The 15,592-nt window shown below is 40.0% G+C and overlaps 2 protein-coding genes across 2 annotated transcripts; both read left to right on the top strand.

The window, feature by feature from the left end:
* Positions 1-250: 250 nt before the first annotated feature.
* Positions 251-1,434, top strand: BDBG_04710 (uncharacterized protein; the record flags this gene model as incomplete). The annotated part of the gene is made up of 7 exons (XM_002624800.2): positions 251-289; positions 328-427; positions 542-609; positions 683-859; positions 891-987; positions 1,206-1,311; positions 1,406-1,434. Coding segments are annotated over 7 exons (588 nt in total). The 3' UTR covers positions 1,407-1,434.
* Positions 1,435-2,836: 1,402 nt separating this feature from the next.
* Positions 2,837-7,896, top strand: BDBG_04709 (uncharacterized protein). Its single transcript, XM_002624799.2, has 5 exons — positions 2,837-6,332; positions 6,410-6,607; positions 6,699-6,750; positions 6,832-7,184; positions 7,282-7,896. The coding sequence occupies exons 1-5, from the start codon at positions 3,362-3,364 to the stop codon at positions 7,353-7,355; spliced, it is 3,648 nt and encodes a 1,215-aa protein (XP_002624845.1). The 5' UTR covers positions 2,837-3,361; the 3' UTR covers positions 7,356-7,896.
* Positions 7,897-15,592: the final 7,696 nt, after the last annotated feature.

The raw sequence follows: 15,592 nt of genomic DNA, 5'->3' as shown, positions 1-15,592 counted from the left end.
CGCCCAAAAAAAAAAAAAAAAAAAAAAAAAAAAAAAAAAAAAAAAAAATTGGCCTTGGTCTCTATATAGACGAACGGCCCCAAGCTCCCTCTGACTTCGTGTGCATGCGATGTTTGAACCTGGGGAAACTGCGCAAACTCATCCCATGAGTTTCCACGTCGGCCAACTCACCTATCCCATTCCATTGTTTTGTCAGTCACAATGGCCCTCCTTGAGCCAGGTTCGAACCAGAGTCTGCAAATAGGCTGCTATGTCAATATTTGGCGTTGCTATGATAGTGGTCATTGAGGTAGGTAATGATTACTATTCTTGTCCAATCTCATTTAGAACTGCGTTGACTGGACCATTTTCTTTGAACAAACTGCAGGTATTATGCAAGGTTCTTCCTGGTCCGAGATATGGGAGCTATCTCATGTTTGGCGCCGTTGTACGTTTTCGTCCCCCGTTATTGTCACCATCTGCACCTGGCTGTTTGAATTGCCTGCTTGACTGCCGAATTTGTTCACTCCACCTATACAATTGAGCGTGTTTGGTATCACAGTCACCGTTCCGGGCATGTACTATCTTGGGATTGGATGCCGTGCGGCAGACCTGTCAATGCATGAAATTGTATGTGGATGAATGTGCGTTTCCTACCCTTTGCCACGACAATATCTATCTATCTATGCACATGCTACACTAGGATTCAATGCAGTGGGAGGGGGGATTGCAAATTCTGTACTATCGACCTTTCCGGTATTCCCTTGCAAAATCCGGTATGGTCGCCCTTTACACACAGTTGGCATCGAGTGCCACGCATTTGAAGTTTCTCTACGCCTTCGGGGCTGTTGTGTTTTTCCACAGAGTTGCAGCAACCCTCGTTAGTCTCTCATCCTATCTCTCCTATATAGATTGATGAGATGGATAGCAGTACTGATTCGATGGAAACGGAAGACGACGATATTTATCTGCACGACCGTCTCGCTCATGTGGAGCCCAACGTTTCCGGTTGGATACATTGACATCCTGCACTTTCATTATTTCAACGCCGATATCCTGCTCGCGGTTCTCCCAATTCCCATCTTGAAAACGTTGCACATCAATCGCCGACGGAAAAGTAGGTCCCAGGCGATATAAGGCGCGCACCCCTCCTCTCTTCCCCACGCCACTGAAAACGGTATCTCAACAGCGATGGGGAAACAGCGCTAACCAACGCGACATTATAGTCGGCCTAGTCTTCTACTTCAGTATCGGTATCCTCACGATCTGCGTCACGATAGCAAGACAAATGACCAATGCCATCGCCCTTAACAACCCTCTCGAGTTCTTCTGGTATGTTCCTCTGCCGTGATCCTCCATCAGACACTCCCCTTTCCTCAACCTTAGAGTTATCCCATTCATACTTGGTCAACCCTGACACACAAAGAAAAAGCTTGACACGCCACAGGCATTGGTGCGCCGCAGAGCTCTGCACGGCCCTCGAAGTGAAAATGTGCATAATTCTGCGCCCCAGTTCCCGCCATGCGCTCGCTTATAGAAGTGCATTTCGGTGGCAGCAGCAGCCGCGGCTGGCGCAAGGCACAGCCAGACTTCAACAAGCTGGAGTCGGCGGATAGGCACTGCACGATGCAAGACTCAGATAATCAGCAAGGCCAGAAGCAGCCGCCAGGGCAGCAATTTGTCGAATAACAGTGAGGCGATTATTAAGCCGGAGCAACGAGAGCAGCAAGACCGGCAGCATCAGCGGCAGCAGTCGAAGACGCAGGATGGAGTGTTGCGATCGACGGAGTTTAAGATTACGTATCAGAAGCGTTGAGCGGGATGCGGAGTGGGAATGATGAATTGCAATAATGGTATGACTGGTACGGTTATGGTCACAGATAAACTAGGCCTCGTGGCAGGAGAGGGATTGTATATATTGATATATTTCTTATGTTGATAGACATAAATTAGAAAAGGGTATTCCTTTTTAGATATTGCGTTTGGCTTTCCTATACATGTACTATACATAACGTTTATTAGTAGTTAACTAGCTTCGTAACGCTTTTTCCAATGTGCTTCATCAGCTTTTTTAGGCAAGGATCTTCTCATGCATGAAAGAAAATAGTTCTTGCAAGAAGTCGAGTTTGCAAAAAGAGACTAGGTTGTAAAACGACTTCTCTTTATCAGTTGTATGTACGCACATAGCTTACCTAGAATCCTGATTGAGTGTACTCAAGACCGGAGATTCAAGTATCGTTTTAGGGCTTAATGGGAATAAACTATTGTAGTTATCCACTATAATCAGTACTAATTGACCGATCGATACGTCGTCGCGAGGTCTGCAAAGTGAATATGATCATGGTTCATTCAAGTCACGCCTAGTGTCGGCAGTTCTTGGAAGTATTTATTATTTAACAGGTGTGGTATGGACTCCGTACAGTACGTGTACATGTGAAGTTCAGCATATAATCCGTAAACGCTCAGAGTAGTAGCTTCATGGAGGAAAAGGTAGAAAAATCACTGCCAAGTGGTGTATCAACCAAACCAAACGCCCCTAGGATGCAGGCCCATGATTCAGCCCTTCAGCCCTGGAAGTGAAAAAAAAAGGAACTCATCAGTTACGCAGCGTAGAGGTTATGACATCACTGTATGAGCCAAACCACCCCCTTAATCCTTAATTAAAGACTAGGGCTGACCAAGGCCCATGGGCACTGGGCAGCCTCTAGTTGGCCCCAGTTGCCCCGCCGGCCGGGCCAATCGTAGGCGACTCTCAGGGGAGTGCCCCGCCATCTGAGGCACTCCGAGACGCTCGCCAAGCTGTCTAGCCACAGCCTGCGAGACCCATCAAGAGACTGTGAATGGAAACACAGTAATAAAACACACAAAAACACACAGCTTGACACAAACCCGCATCGCTTGGCTCCAGCCAATCCATAGCGTTGGCTGCTGCTGCCACATATTATTATTTCATCTGGTCGTCTGTCCTCGATTAAATTACCCCTAGTCTGGAGTCTGGAGACTGCAGCAATTCATTAGTTATTCATTGATTGACTGGCGGCCTGCCTGCCTGTCAGTCCAAGACCCACCTCTTCTCTCTCTCCCCCCCTTGTCGATCTTCCTACTTGTTTCATCAAGCCCGCTTTGCACGTGAGGACTTGCTTATCCGACCCGACGACTACTTTGACGCCCACGTCCCGTCCTGTCCTGACCCTTGCGAACACCTAACCTCCCCCGCGCCCGTCGCTTTGCGTCGACTGCTCCTGTCATCCTCTGCTCCATCCAATGTTGGCGCTTCCATATCCAATTTTGCCTGTGGGAGTCTGTGTTGTTGTTGTTGCTGCTGCTGCTGCTGTTGCCGCCGCCGCCGCTGTTGTTGTCGTCCCCGCTTCCCTCGTCGAGCATGGTTGTTGAATCACCAGAGGATGGCTCCCTGGCTGGAGCTGCTGAATCCAAGGCCCGCAAATGGCGCGGCAAATTGTTCTCCAAAGACAAGACTCCGAAAGTGTCTATTGATGAGCAGGTTGATGACTTCCTAGGTTCCCACCGCTCCCCTCTCCCGCCGCCGCGGCAGTCCATCTCTTCCCCAATCTCCACTCCACAACTCCCCGCCAAACAACACCAACAACCCTACCAACATCAGCATGAGCCACCACCACCACCACAAAAACAAGAACAATGGCAACAACAGCAACAACAACGGCGATCACCGCCACGTCACTATCAGCATCAGCATCAACATCAACAATCGCGGACTGGTGTCCCCGTGGCACCCCGTCTCAATCTTGCCGTTTCGCAACGATGGCCTGAATCCGGCGACTCCCCGGGCCGGTCTCCCTCGCGTCTCTCCATTGATACCAAAGATCCAACTCGTACCACCCCGATCAGCCCCCCGAAGAAACGGAGTCGTAGAAAGGGTTTAAAGGTGACATTCGCCAACAATGGCCCCGAGGTCATTGGAGAAGGGGGTGACGAGGCTGAGCTACCAACTAAGGATGTACTTCTTTATCGTTCGAGATCACACTCGACCGCTTCCATTGCGACGGATGGATCACATGCCCATTCTGAGAATGCAGGCCCATTTGGCTCCCCATCGAATTCTACGTATTGGGGTGGAGCCTCTTCAAGGCAAGGTCTTAGCCTAGAGGATACTCGAGAGAAGCTCAAAATGGTGAAAAGCGCCCACGAAGCAGACTTCTTACTATCCCTTGGGACACAGAACACGACAGGGTCTCGCATATCGTTGAGGGATTCGGGAGATCCAAACTCCTTTGCAAGTCGCATTCAGGCTAGGATGAGAGCTGAGGAGGGTTTGGCACTGCAAAAGGCGGCACGGACTGCTTCGCCTACGGATCCAGACGAATTCGATTCTCACCCTTCTCCAGAAACTGCCCTCCCGCTCCGCCCGTCCGCTGCTTCGAACCCATCACCAGATATGACCCGCGAAACATCCTCTCCCCCGAAGTTTGATTTTTGGGGAAGTGTATTATCTGCTCTGCCTAGCAAGAGCGAGCCAAACAGACACCATAATAGTGCGTCGGACAGCCCTGGAACAACACACACTTCTCCGGGGTCGTATCCGGACACTCCACCCCCACCCTATTTGAGATCCTCACCCGCAGAGCCGGATCGTGAGCCAGATAAACAACGTCTGCCTCCGAAAAGCTCCTTTGATAATCAGACTCAACAAACTAAAGATCCAGCTTCTTTGAAGACGTCGTGGAGAGCCGCTGCTAATGTCGTTAGTAATGATGCCCTGGCTGATTTTACAGCGCGCGCTGCACAATATAATGATATTTTCAGCGATGCTGCAGAGAGCGTTAAGCCGTCCATGGAGACGTCCTTGTCCGAATGGATCAGAACAAGTGTATGGTGGTTTCTCAAGGGCAAGTCTGACGTCGAAGCGTCCATGCGTCCTCAACCCTCAAATGGCGGAAGAAACTCTCCACCTGATGTTGATAGAACGTGTCAGGGCGTGCTCAATTTGGCGAAATCCTGGTGGATTACCGAGCATATTGTCCCCGATCACCCCGAGTTGTCCCGATTCGGAAATATGAGCACAGAAACTATGATTGCGGTAGCCACAACGGCAGGCGATCAAAGGTTGAGTAGTTTAATGAGTGTTCGTCAAGGAACCCTCAGCCATCTACGCGCATTGGCGATGTCGATGAAACGAAACAATATCCTCCCAGCAGCCATGGAACAACTGCATCTCTCCCGAGGAATCGATACCACAATATGGGTCCGGTACCCTTTCTTTGCGCCCGACATTTCCGCAGTTCTCTCCGGCCAAGTGACGCGATCCATGCTCATGGATACAGCGCGAAAGGCGACGGAAATTGGTGATGTTATGCCATTGGGAGACTCTAGCCGTTATTTCTGTTATGGTAGGATGTTTGTGGAGGCGTACCTAAGCTCCAGCGAAGACGATTCTGAACAATTCGCAATTCCTTGTGTATTGTCTATTATACGTGATCGAAGTGACTGGAATGTTCTTGTCTCAATTACGAGCCAAAATGAACTTGTTAATTTAATGATCCAGGGAGATAAAAAGCTGGGTCCCACATGGGCAGATGTAGAGTGGCAAGTGAGAACTAACTCGATGCGAGTTCGACTGCCTCGTGGCTTCGAATTGGATATTCAGTTTGAGCAGGCCGACTTTAAAATGATCTGGAAAATTGTGGAATATACCCATAAGACTGAGGACAGCTTACAACCGGAAGCGGGCGAAACTTTACTGTTCGAGGACGTTTTGAAAGTATTTCAATACATGGACTCCAGTCCCAACAAAGCATTCCCTCCGGAACCTAGCCCGCGATGTCGAATACGCCTCTTCGAGAAATCCGTAACTATAACTGAGGGTACTGGCACGCGAAAAGCCCATAGAGGGTTCCGGTTCATCGCCGTGACAAGCCCTAAGGTTAAGACGCTCAGTAGTGTTTCCCACGAACTAGGCAACGGGACACCCATTGTCTTTGGCTATCTGCGAGGCGAGGACGGTGCTCCAGCCCTTCTCGTCAAAATACCGCAAGAAGGTGGCGGCGGTGCAAAGCGCTCCATGTTATTAACATTCCACGAACAGGAGGAACGCGCCAAATTACACTCGCTACTCCTCGGCATCGCTACCTTGCAAGACGAGGTGAAGACACCCGACATCCCCATGCGGTCTTTCTCGATGGAACAACTCCCGGATGGGCATTCGGTATCGAAACCCGTCGTACATTTGCAATTCTCTTCGCCCTCTGCTACGGTGATTAATACTAGCTCCTCCCCATTATATTCTCAGCATGGATACAGTTCTACGATTTTATCTGAACATCTGCGTGTTTTCGTGACGTCGAATTGGGGATCAGTGACGGACAGAATTAATATTGGTATGTAGCAGCATGACTTATATTGTGATTTGTATTTCGCGGGAACTATACTGACCTAGATATACTCTCATCTCTAGGTCCTGGAGAGCTTGAAATTGCTCTCGACGTTACTATTCCTACTGCATTGAGCATTCTTAGGCCACCCCAACTGGATTTGGGTATTTCCGTGGCGGAGAATTTGGTCCCTAAGGAAACCCCGGGCGATATGGCCCAACTCTTAAAGATAGCCCAGACGAAAGCTGTAATTCGACGATATAACTTCTCATCTCTACAGGGTTGGTAGAAATCATCAAACCCCAACCCCCCCCCCCTTTTTTTTGTTTATCTCTTTTCTTAGTTTGATATTAACTTTCTTCCGGTGCATAGATCTCCATAGATTCCAACAAGCCATCACGAACTTTAAAGTTGTATTCGACGGGTAAATAATTTCCCTACCCCCTAACTATCCCCCAAATTCTTTCGTTGGTCAAAGCGTTTAACCAACGCTCCCTAAAAACAGTTTCGCCTCCTTATTTGCAATCTCCAGAAGAAGAATGGTGGTCCCCATCTACAAGAAATGGGAAGCGAGCAAAGTTCGCATCCAGGTGCTCACGCAGGAGAAAATCGTGCAACTCGTCGCCTTCTTCCACGACGACTTCAGCCACGGCAAATGCATGAACTTTGTCCTGAAAAGCACAGACATCTTCGAGAGCTTCAACCACCGCTCTGGCAAGTTTGGCGTCAAGATCGTCGATGCGAAATTTGCCCTGCCGACGCCTGCTGATGATCCCGCGGCGGGCTTTGTGTCCCTCGACATACCGGAGTATCCAGGCGAGCATGATGATATTTCGATTGCTTTTGATTCGGAGAATGGTAGGCAGGCATTTCCTAGTTCGATACATATATTACTTTTTAGAATGCTAACATGTTGCTTTTGCTTTTTTTTCTCTTTTGTTTTTCTTTTTTACAGATAGGGCTGAATTCCAAAATGTCATGCCTGGCTCGGTCAAGGAACCGTCGAGGATGGGATCGCTTCGGAAATAGAATAAGCAAAACACTAGAAAGGCAGAAGTTATGCCTCACTCCATTTTATACCTCGCTCCGTTTTATATGGAAGTTCTCTTTTTGTTTTGTTTTCTATTTTCTTGGGGGCGTTTATTTTCTCTTTTCTCTGCTTTTTTTTCCCTTTTCATGACAGGGGAAATCCATGGTGTTATTTTTCTTTCTTGTTTTCCCCTTTCTCCTTTTTTGTCGTCTCATTGTTCCATGCTGCTCTTTTCCTTCGGCAGCATTTCCTCTCTTCTTTTCCGTCTCTCTTAATAGCCTAGCTTTACCCTTGCGATTTGTACGAAGTCAGGCCGTGCCTTTTCAATTTTATTTTTGTCATTTGTTGATTTTATTTGTTTGTTCCTCTTATATATATATTCTTTTTACAGCGAGCGAAGAAGAGAGCAAACTTTTTTTTTTTTTTTCTTCTTTTTGTACGCTGCTCTATATTTCTTCTGTATCTGCTCTCTAAACCCCATTCAGTCTAATATTCATGAATTGCATAACTTGAAACCCTGTGAAGGGGTGTTTTTTTCCGCCTGTTTTTTATTATTATTCTATTTTTTTGCCTTTTTGGAAGAGAAGATACTTGAATGATGAGAGAAGGGTGAGATTTTTGTTCTCATTTTATAAATAAATGATGGAGGTGATTGTAGAGTAGTTGGTTGTATTATGAGAAGCTAGCTGCTACATGGCCTTATATAGGGAGCTTGCGATCGCCGATCACGTGGATCGGTGGCCGTAGCAAGTGTGTGTGTTGGGGGTTGATCGGCGTGTATACAGAAAACTTGACCTCGCTAAGTGCGCCACTTGACCTCATTACATAATCATGACCCTGACCTTGCACAATACAGTAATAATCAGTTAGTAATTGACTTTCAATCTTTCAATTCACTTATTTATTCATTCATTCAACTCATCAATCAATCAAAGCATGTATAACTAATTCATAATCAATTAAATAAACAGATAAATTCATATAGAATATAAAGAGATGTTTTACAGAATTAAATATATTAAGATAAAAATATTTAATAATTGATTTTAAATTGATTTTAAATTGATTTTGAATTAATTCTGAATTAATTATTAATTAATTATAGTAATAAAAATAAATTCAATCTATATATTTAAGTAATTAACAATTAATTGAAAATCAGTTGATAATCAATTCAGTGTAAATTATATTATTACACTAGGTTATCAGAAATATAAAAGATAGTTTTTTCCTCTAAGTAGAATAGCTAGAAGAAGAAAGAGAAAAGGTTAGAAAAGATAAACAGTTCTCAGAATACACAGACATACTGAGAGTTACACATATGATACATTCATACATGTATGAACGCGTGAATAACGCGTGGATTACATGTATGAATAACTCATAGTTAGACTGATCATGTGATCATGTCTGAGATCAGAACCAGATTTTTTAATAGTCTTATTATCAATTTGACTGATCTCATTACATGGTTTTAACATTAGATAGTAGTCTTATACTGTCTCAGTGAGACTTACTGTCTACTCTTGTCACATTTTTCAAATAGAATCATGATTTTCACTTCTCAATTTAAATTATTTTTATTGCTTTAAATGACTTTAAATCTCATTTGAGTGTTACTAAAAAGTGTTACTTTTTAAAAAATTAAAAATAGTCTAAAAAAAACCTTAAAATGTCTAAAAATAGTAACTTTATACTAAGAATGAAACTAAATGAAATTAAATGAGATCACTTTCTCATTTTTTTCAAGTCATGATTTCATTTTAAGATCTGATATATAGTCACTTTACATGTTTTTTTGATAGCCAGTCCCAGCAGGATTCACGCCAAGAAATGTATGAGATCAGATCAAATGAGATCAAATGTGAAATTCATAATCTCAGCAGCCAGTCTACTCATAGTCGCGTATACATGACATTATCTCTCTACAGAAAAAAGATATCATTCTTAATATCAGTGCAATCTAAGATACATGCTTTTTATAACATACAAGATAGAAGAAGTTAGATTCATTGACACTTAACATGTTATTTTATATTGTCTCAGTGACATACTATCTGAGAGCAATCTTGTATAAGAATATTACAATCTTTTCATGATTCTTTCTTCTGACTTCATTACATCTTCAATTGCTGCTTGTGAAATTCTTGATATATGCAGAAGTTCACAATTTCTTCAACTTCTCAAAATTCATTATCATTTACAATGTGATCTGGTCTGACAGGTAGCAGTCAATCAAATTCATCTAGTATATAGAGTTTCAAATGAATAATGAATATAACTGAGTGAATGCTGTGGAATTGCAGAGGCAATTGTAGACAGTAGATCAATGAGCTGACTTTTTCAATTATATGAAACAGGTCAACTTTAATCAGATAAAGAGCAAATTGTTCTGAGAGAGTGTAATTATATTTGTCTTTTCATACTATCTGTAGATAGGTCTGTTCAGAAAGCTCTATCAGTTAATAATTACTGTTAAAATATGAAAACATTCTGACTCTTGTTATAGCAAGAGTATTGAGAACTTGTTGACAGAGCTGAGAACAGAAGTTTATAAAGTCATTCACAGAGAAGGGCTGATTGCACAGCTGAGAAGTGAAGATAAGTATTAACTTAACTTTATAAAGAACTGCAAAGAGTGTCTGATCAGTGATCTCTGAAGTTGCTGTATTGATATTAAACTCAATCTGTGAGAGAAGTGTATTTTATGTAGTCATAGATTCACCAACTAGCAATGATCATAAGACAATTTTCACAGTTTGATTGATATGCTTCACTTATTCATTCACACTTGAATAATAGATAGTTGTGAGACACAGAGCAGTATTAAAACACTGAAAAAGTTCTTCTCAGAATGTATTGAGGAATTAGTGATCTCAATCTGCTATCAACTGCTTAAGAATTTCTCAAAAACAGATGATTTCATTAAAAAATTATACAGCTTAATATTTGACTGAATTATTCTTTCTACCTGAGATAAGTTGAACATATTTGAAAAACTTGTCTGTCACAGTAAGCAGCATATTGTATGAATTGTTTAACTGAGACAAGTCTGTGATGAAATTCATTGAAAGAGAGATAAACAGCTCTTTGAGAGTGTCTATGAGATGTAGCTGTCTGAATTATTAATAGTAACAAGGCACTGTGATCTGACAGACAGAGTACTGATTTGAATATTTAGCAATTATTTCCTTAAGCTTTGAGATAAAGATTTGATATTATAGATAATAGAATGTTTGTGTAGCACTGCTGTGTTCTTCATAATTATAAGCTTGAGCTAGTATAATTGTCTGCAGCTTCTGTGATATACAGAGGCAGAGAGTTTCATTGCAGATGTAGTATAGCAGCTGATTATCATTATCTCATTGAAAGTCATAATACTAATAGCAGTTCTGTGTTTGATTCTCAATTTGCTGCATGATTTTGTAATATACTGTTTGAAAATATGTATCTCTTTTGATCTCATGCTGTATTTTATACTTGAGGTTCAGATGAATTTGAATGAGATTAACTGAGTATACTTGAAAGATTGTGTCTGATTCTGACTCTGTGATAGTGAGATAATAAGATGTGTCAGCAGGCCTTTCTGGCAGCTGCTTAGAGACCAGTTCTTGCTTTGATAGCTGATTAATTTTCTCAGTTTCCTTGATGAAGAGTCAGAATAAGATGTCAGCATTGACATGCTTTTTTCCTTGTTAATGTATTATTGTCATTTGTGATGCAAAGATTGAGAGAAAGAGTGATTATCAGTTCAAGTGATTATTTAGATACTTATTCACTGAGATTGTTTGAAGAGTGATCTGCAATGCAATGTAATCTGTGACTATTGTGAATTTTTTATCAAAGTACTGAGATGCTTTTCAGAGAAGTTAAATCAAAGCTGCAGTCTTTAATTCTGTAAATCTGTAATTTTTCTCACTTTCTTTAAGAGTATGTAAGAGGAATAAAACAGATTGTTCTTTATCATCTTTATCCCACTGATGAATAGCAGCTTCTATGTCAGATTTACTGCTGTTAATATAAGCAATGAATTCTTGATGAAAATCCAGGAATTTGAGAACTAGTGTGCTGTATAATTCATTCTTAATCTTCTGTCAGCATGTGCAGAGTTTTTCTGTAGATAGTATTTTCTTTTTTACTTATTTTTTATGAGAATGACTCTTAATAGAGAAGTGCTGAAAGCCTTGTATCTTTCAAACTTGTAGTAATTCAACTTTTTAAGCATAGTAGATGATGAATTCATAGTAATAGTTAAACAAATCTAGGAAAGTCTCTAGTTCTTGTAATGTGATAGAGAATGCTAACTGTCAGATTGCTTTAACTTTGAAGTCATGAATAGAAAGTTCTAGACAGAATACTTTATGTTCTAGTAAGAAGACACTGAGATAGATGAAATGACATTTGAAAATGAATAGAGTTAGGCCAGAGTTTTTGAGACAAGTTAGAGCAGCTTGTAGATTCTTCAGATGTTGTTGAGAAGAGATGAAGAAAATCACTATATCATCAATATAGATAAGAAGTGAAGATTATAGAAATGATTGAAGTATTGTCTTCATTATATGTTGAAAAAATCCAGGACTCAAAGCAAGACTCATGCTAGATACTTTTAGCTGTTCAAGACCTCTATATGAGATAATAAATGCGGTTTTTCAGTGATTCTATTGTTTAATGAGAACTTGAAAGAAATCTTTGATAATGTTAAGAATAGAAAACATCACTGTATGTCTGAGTGAGAATAAAATTGTGTTCTGACAGGGCAAGAAGTAGACATTGAGTTGAAGCTTGGTATTGATTCATTGAAGGTTAATTATCACTCGCGATTTGTCATTGTATCACACAATAAATGCTGGTGAAGCTGCAGAGAATGAGTGATGTAGAGAAACTTTTTCTATTCTTCTCTCATAACAGAGCTTATCTAGAATATTGTTCATGACTATACAATTGCAGGCAGAGATATTGAATGAGCTTTGTTTGAGATCTTTTATATCAGTTTCATCAATGAAAGAAATAGGCATTTGAAAGTCCTTGACTTAATCAAGTGTGAGAGAAACAAGCTTCTTAAGTTGAGAGAGCAGCTGGAAGATTTTTTGACAGTATTTAAGTCTGAACTTAGCAGAAATGTCTGAATGAAAATCATCACTGTCTGAAGTACAATTGAGCTGAAAGAGCAAGCTTGATGAGACATCTGAGTCACTATCTGATGTTGTTAATTTGATAGATGAATTGTTAATTTTTGAGAGAGATTTTGAAGAAGTTGAATTAGCAATTGAGGCGGTTGTATAGGTGGTAACAGGTGTGAAGTGAGATAAGAAATGAATGTGGCTGATTATAGATCAGGCAGGGAGCTTGACAGACAGTATTTCAAGATTTATAACTGAAACAGAGTCAATTATGAGATTTGTGATAATATCTCTGATTAAGGTGATGCAAGTGCCTGATTGATAAATGTGCATGAGTTCTAAATATAGCTGATGTGATGAAGAGGCTGGAACAGTATGATAATGAACTGCAAGTAGAACTTCATGATCTGGTGGTATTATTATGGTATAAGTAGTTTGTACTGGAATCTTTTACAAGCAAGGTAAAGAGAGACAGAGGGGGAAAGCTCTTATAATTGATATATGATGAGTGCACTGTCTATATTAAATTGAATAGAATCTGAATAGCTGAGGTGGATTTTCATGTTCATTTCTCTCATGATATCAATGCTGATTATCATCTGAAATGAAAGAGTCTCAACTACATGAAAAATAGTGTAGATCAGTGAGTGTGAGGTCACAGAAAAATTCTGATATGATTAATCATATTGAATGAAGATGATGATGTACTTGATTGATAAGACTGATTTATCTGATATTCTGTGAATGAAAATTTTGATGTCATTAGAATTAGAATTAAGTGATGAAGCTGAGAATTGCATGATGAGCAGCTGTTTGTCAATCAAGAATAAGCTGAAGCCTGTATCTTGAATTGATGAAAAACATAACTCATGTTCATCTAACATAATAGTGACAAGAGAATGAGTAGAAGAATGAGAAAACTTCAGCATGCAATACACATTAAATAAATTAATATCTGAATTTGAAAGAATATTGAGTGCATTGATAAAGAAAAAATAATGTTTAAGATCAATTAATTGTTTTTTGATTCTGATGTCACTTCATCAGCAGACAGGCTTTCATCAGAGATATCAGAGATCAATATAGATTTCTTGTTTTTCTATATTAAGTCATTATTTTTCAGAGCTGTATAATAGATTTGATCATTGCAGGATTTAGACCAGACATCTTGTCAATTTTTATAGTTAAGATTCTGATAATGACTGTTCTGATTGTTGAATCTAGCTGCTGACTGTCATGACTGATTATAAGCCTTAGTCAGCTGACTCTATCAGAGGTCTGAAGAGAATCTGAAGCATTAGATGTTCTGAACTTGATATCATATTTGAGATTGACTTCCTTGTTTTCATAGAACCTGGAAGATGATCAGAGAGCCTGTCATTGCAGAGATCACAGTTTGAAACTAGCAGCTTCTTGATTCTTAACTTTTCAATGAAATTCATTGAGTGAGGGAAAATCATCTGTAAATTCATCTATGAGACAGGTTACTTACAGCTGTGCTTCAAGATCATTATAAAGATACTGAACTAACTGAATTTAATTATTAATCTCAGCTTCACACAGAAGAGTGATTTTGCAGGTTAAATAGAATAAAATTGAAAGCATGTGCCTGATGATAAAATGATAGCACAGATGTAGTACTTCTTGTATTACTTATTATCATGATCTTCTGAATTGCTTAAGCAGTTCAGTTTCTCAAAGATATATGCTGTCATTCATTTCTTGAACTGTATCTGATTCTAAATCTATAAGCTATTCAAGGGCTTTCTTACAAAGGCATCAAGAGAGAATCATGAGCACTGCTTATTCATTATATATATTTACAATTTATTGAAAGTGAAGAATGAATGTGTGAACTTCAGTTTTCTCAGAATTGAATATTATAATGTCTTCTGATTTGAGTCTAACAGAATAGTGTTCTTCATGATACTGATTGTCTCTAGTCAAGGTTTATCAGTGAGAGTGACAGCTCTTGTAATACTGATAGTGTGTGAGGTGTTCATTGTGATGATGTCTTTCTCCATCTGATGAAGAACTGGATGAAGAGAATGACTCACTAGAGAGAAGCTGAACATTGTGAGATTTACACAGCAGTTCTTATGTAGTGTTTCTAATAACATAATTTTCATATTTCTCAATCTGATGATGCTCAGAATTATTTATACTGTGATTCATATTCTGATATTCTTGTGTTTGAGCCTGAGTGTTCAGAGAATTAATAAGATGTGTAAATAGCATACAAGAATTAATGTTAATGTCAGATGCTTGATGAGTAACATTGAAATTGAGATGAAAGAAGGCCTTTTGAACTCAGTCATTGACAGTTGAATACATTGAGACTATTATAAATTACTGAGATTTGTCTAATTGAGTGTTAAAGTCATCTGAAATCTTGTTCACTGATCTGAAACCTGATTGTATATTATTATAATTGAAAAACAGAGAATCTAGCTGCTGCATTCAGAGAGTCTTTTACTGATAGTCATTATCTGAGTCAAATGACATAGACTTGTCATCAGCTTGGTTTGAATCTCTACAGAATTTGACAACTCAGTCAGTAAATCAGCTGATAGATCTATGAGATATCATTAAGCTTTTGAATTGTTCTCTTACTCTTGTCAGAGTGATGATTCTGAATGAGTCTTCTTTCAGAGTGAATATGGCCTTGACTCACTCAAAGTCAGTGACAGAGGCTATGCCTATGAGTTGTTGTAGTTTTTTATTCTTAAAGAATATATAGTATAGCAGTATAAGAGCAGCATCAATTTTAAACTGTGTCTTTGAATAGGCTGAGAAGACAGATTGAGCTTGTTTACTCTTACTTACTGTAGAAGAGGTCTCATCTGATAAGTCTATGAAAGATTTCAAATCACTCATAGCAGGGAAAGAAAAGAGAGATATGAAGTGACTTCTCTCTCAATTCTCTGACATTCTATCAAGAGATGATTGATGTAGAGAAACTTTGCACTATTGACTAATAGAGATATTACAGATATTGAGTTGTTTTAAAGTGAGCTCTTTCTCACAGAAGATGAACAATAGACAGAAAATCTCTGATTAGATTGACTTTTAATGACAGAAGCTAGATCTTGATATCACAGTGATCAGTTTCAATA

The sequence above is a fragment of the Blastomyces gilchristii genome (genome assembly GCF_000003855.2).
Source record: "Blastomyces gilchristii SLH14081 genomic scaffold supercont1.9, whole genome shotgun sequence".
NCBI classification, from domain to species: domain Eukaryota; kingdom Fungi; phylum Ascomycota; class Eurotiomycetes; order Onygenales; family Ajellomycetaceae; genus Blastomyces; species Blastomyces gilchristii.
This window is presented reverse-complemented; position numbering and strand designations above follow the sequence as displayed.

Coding starts and splice junctions, on each gene's coding strand:
- BDBG_04709 (XM_002624799.2), top strand. CDS start 3,362: ATGGTTGTTGAATCACCAGAGGATGGCTCCCTGGCTGGAGCTGCTGAA. Junction 6,751..6,831: donor TTTAAAGTTGTATTCGACGG/GTAAATAATTTC, acceptor CCCTAAAAACAG/TTTCGCCTCCTTATTTGCAA. Junction 7,185..7,281: donor TGCTTTTGATTCGGAGAATG/GTAGGCAGGCAT, acceptor TCTTTTTTACAG/ATAGGGCTGAATTCCAAAAT.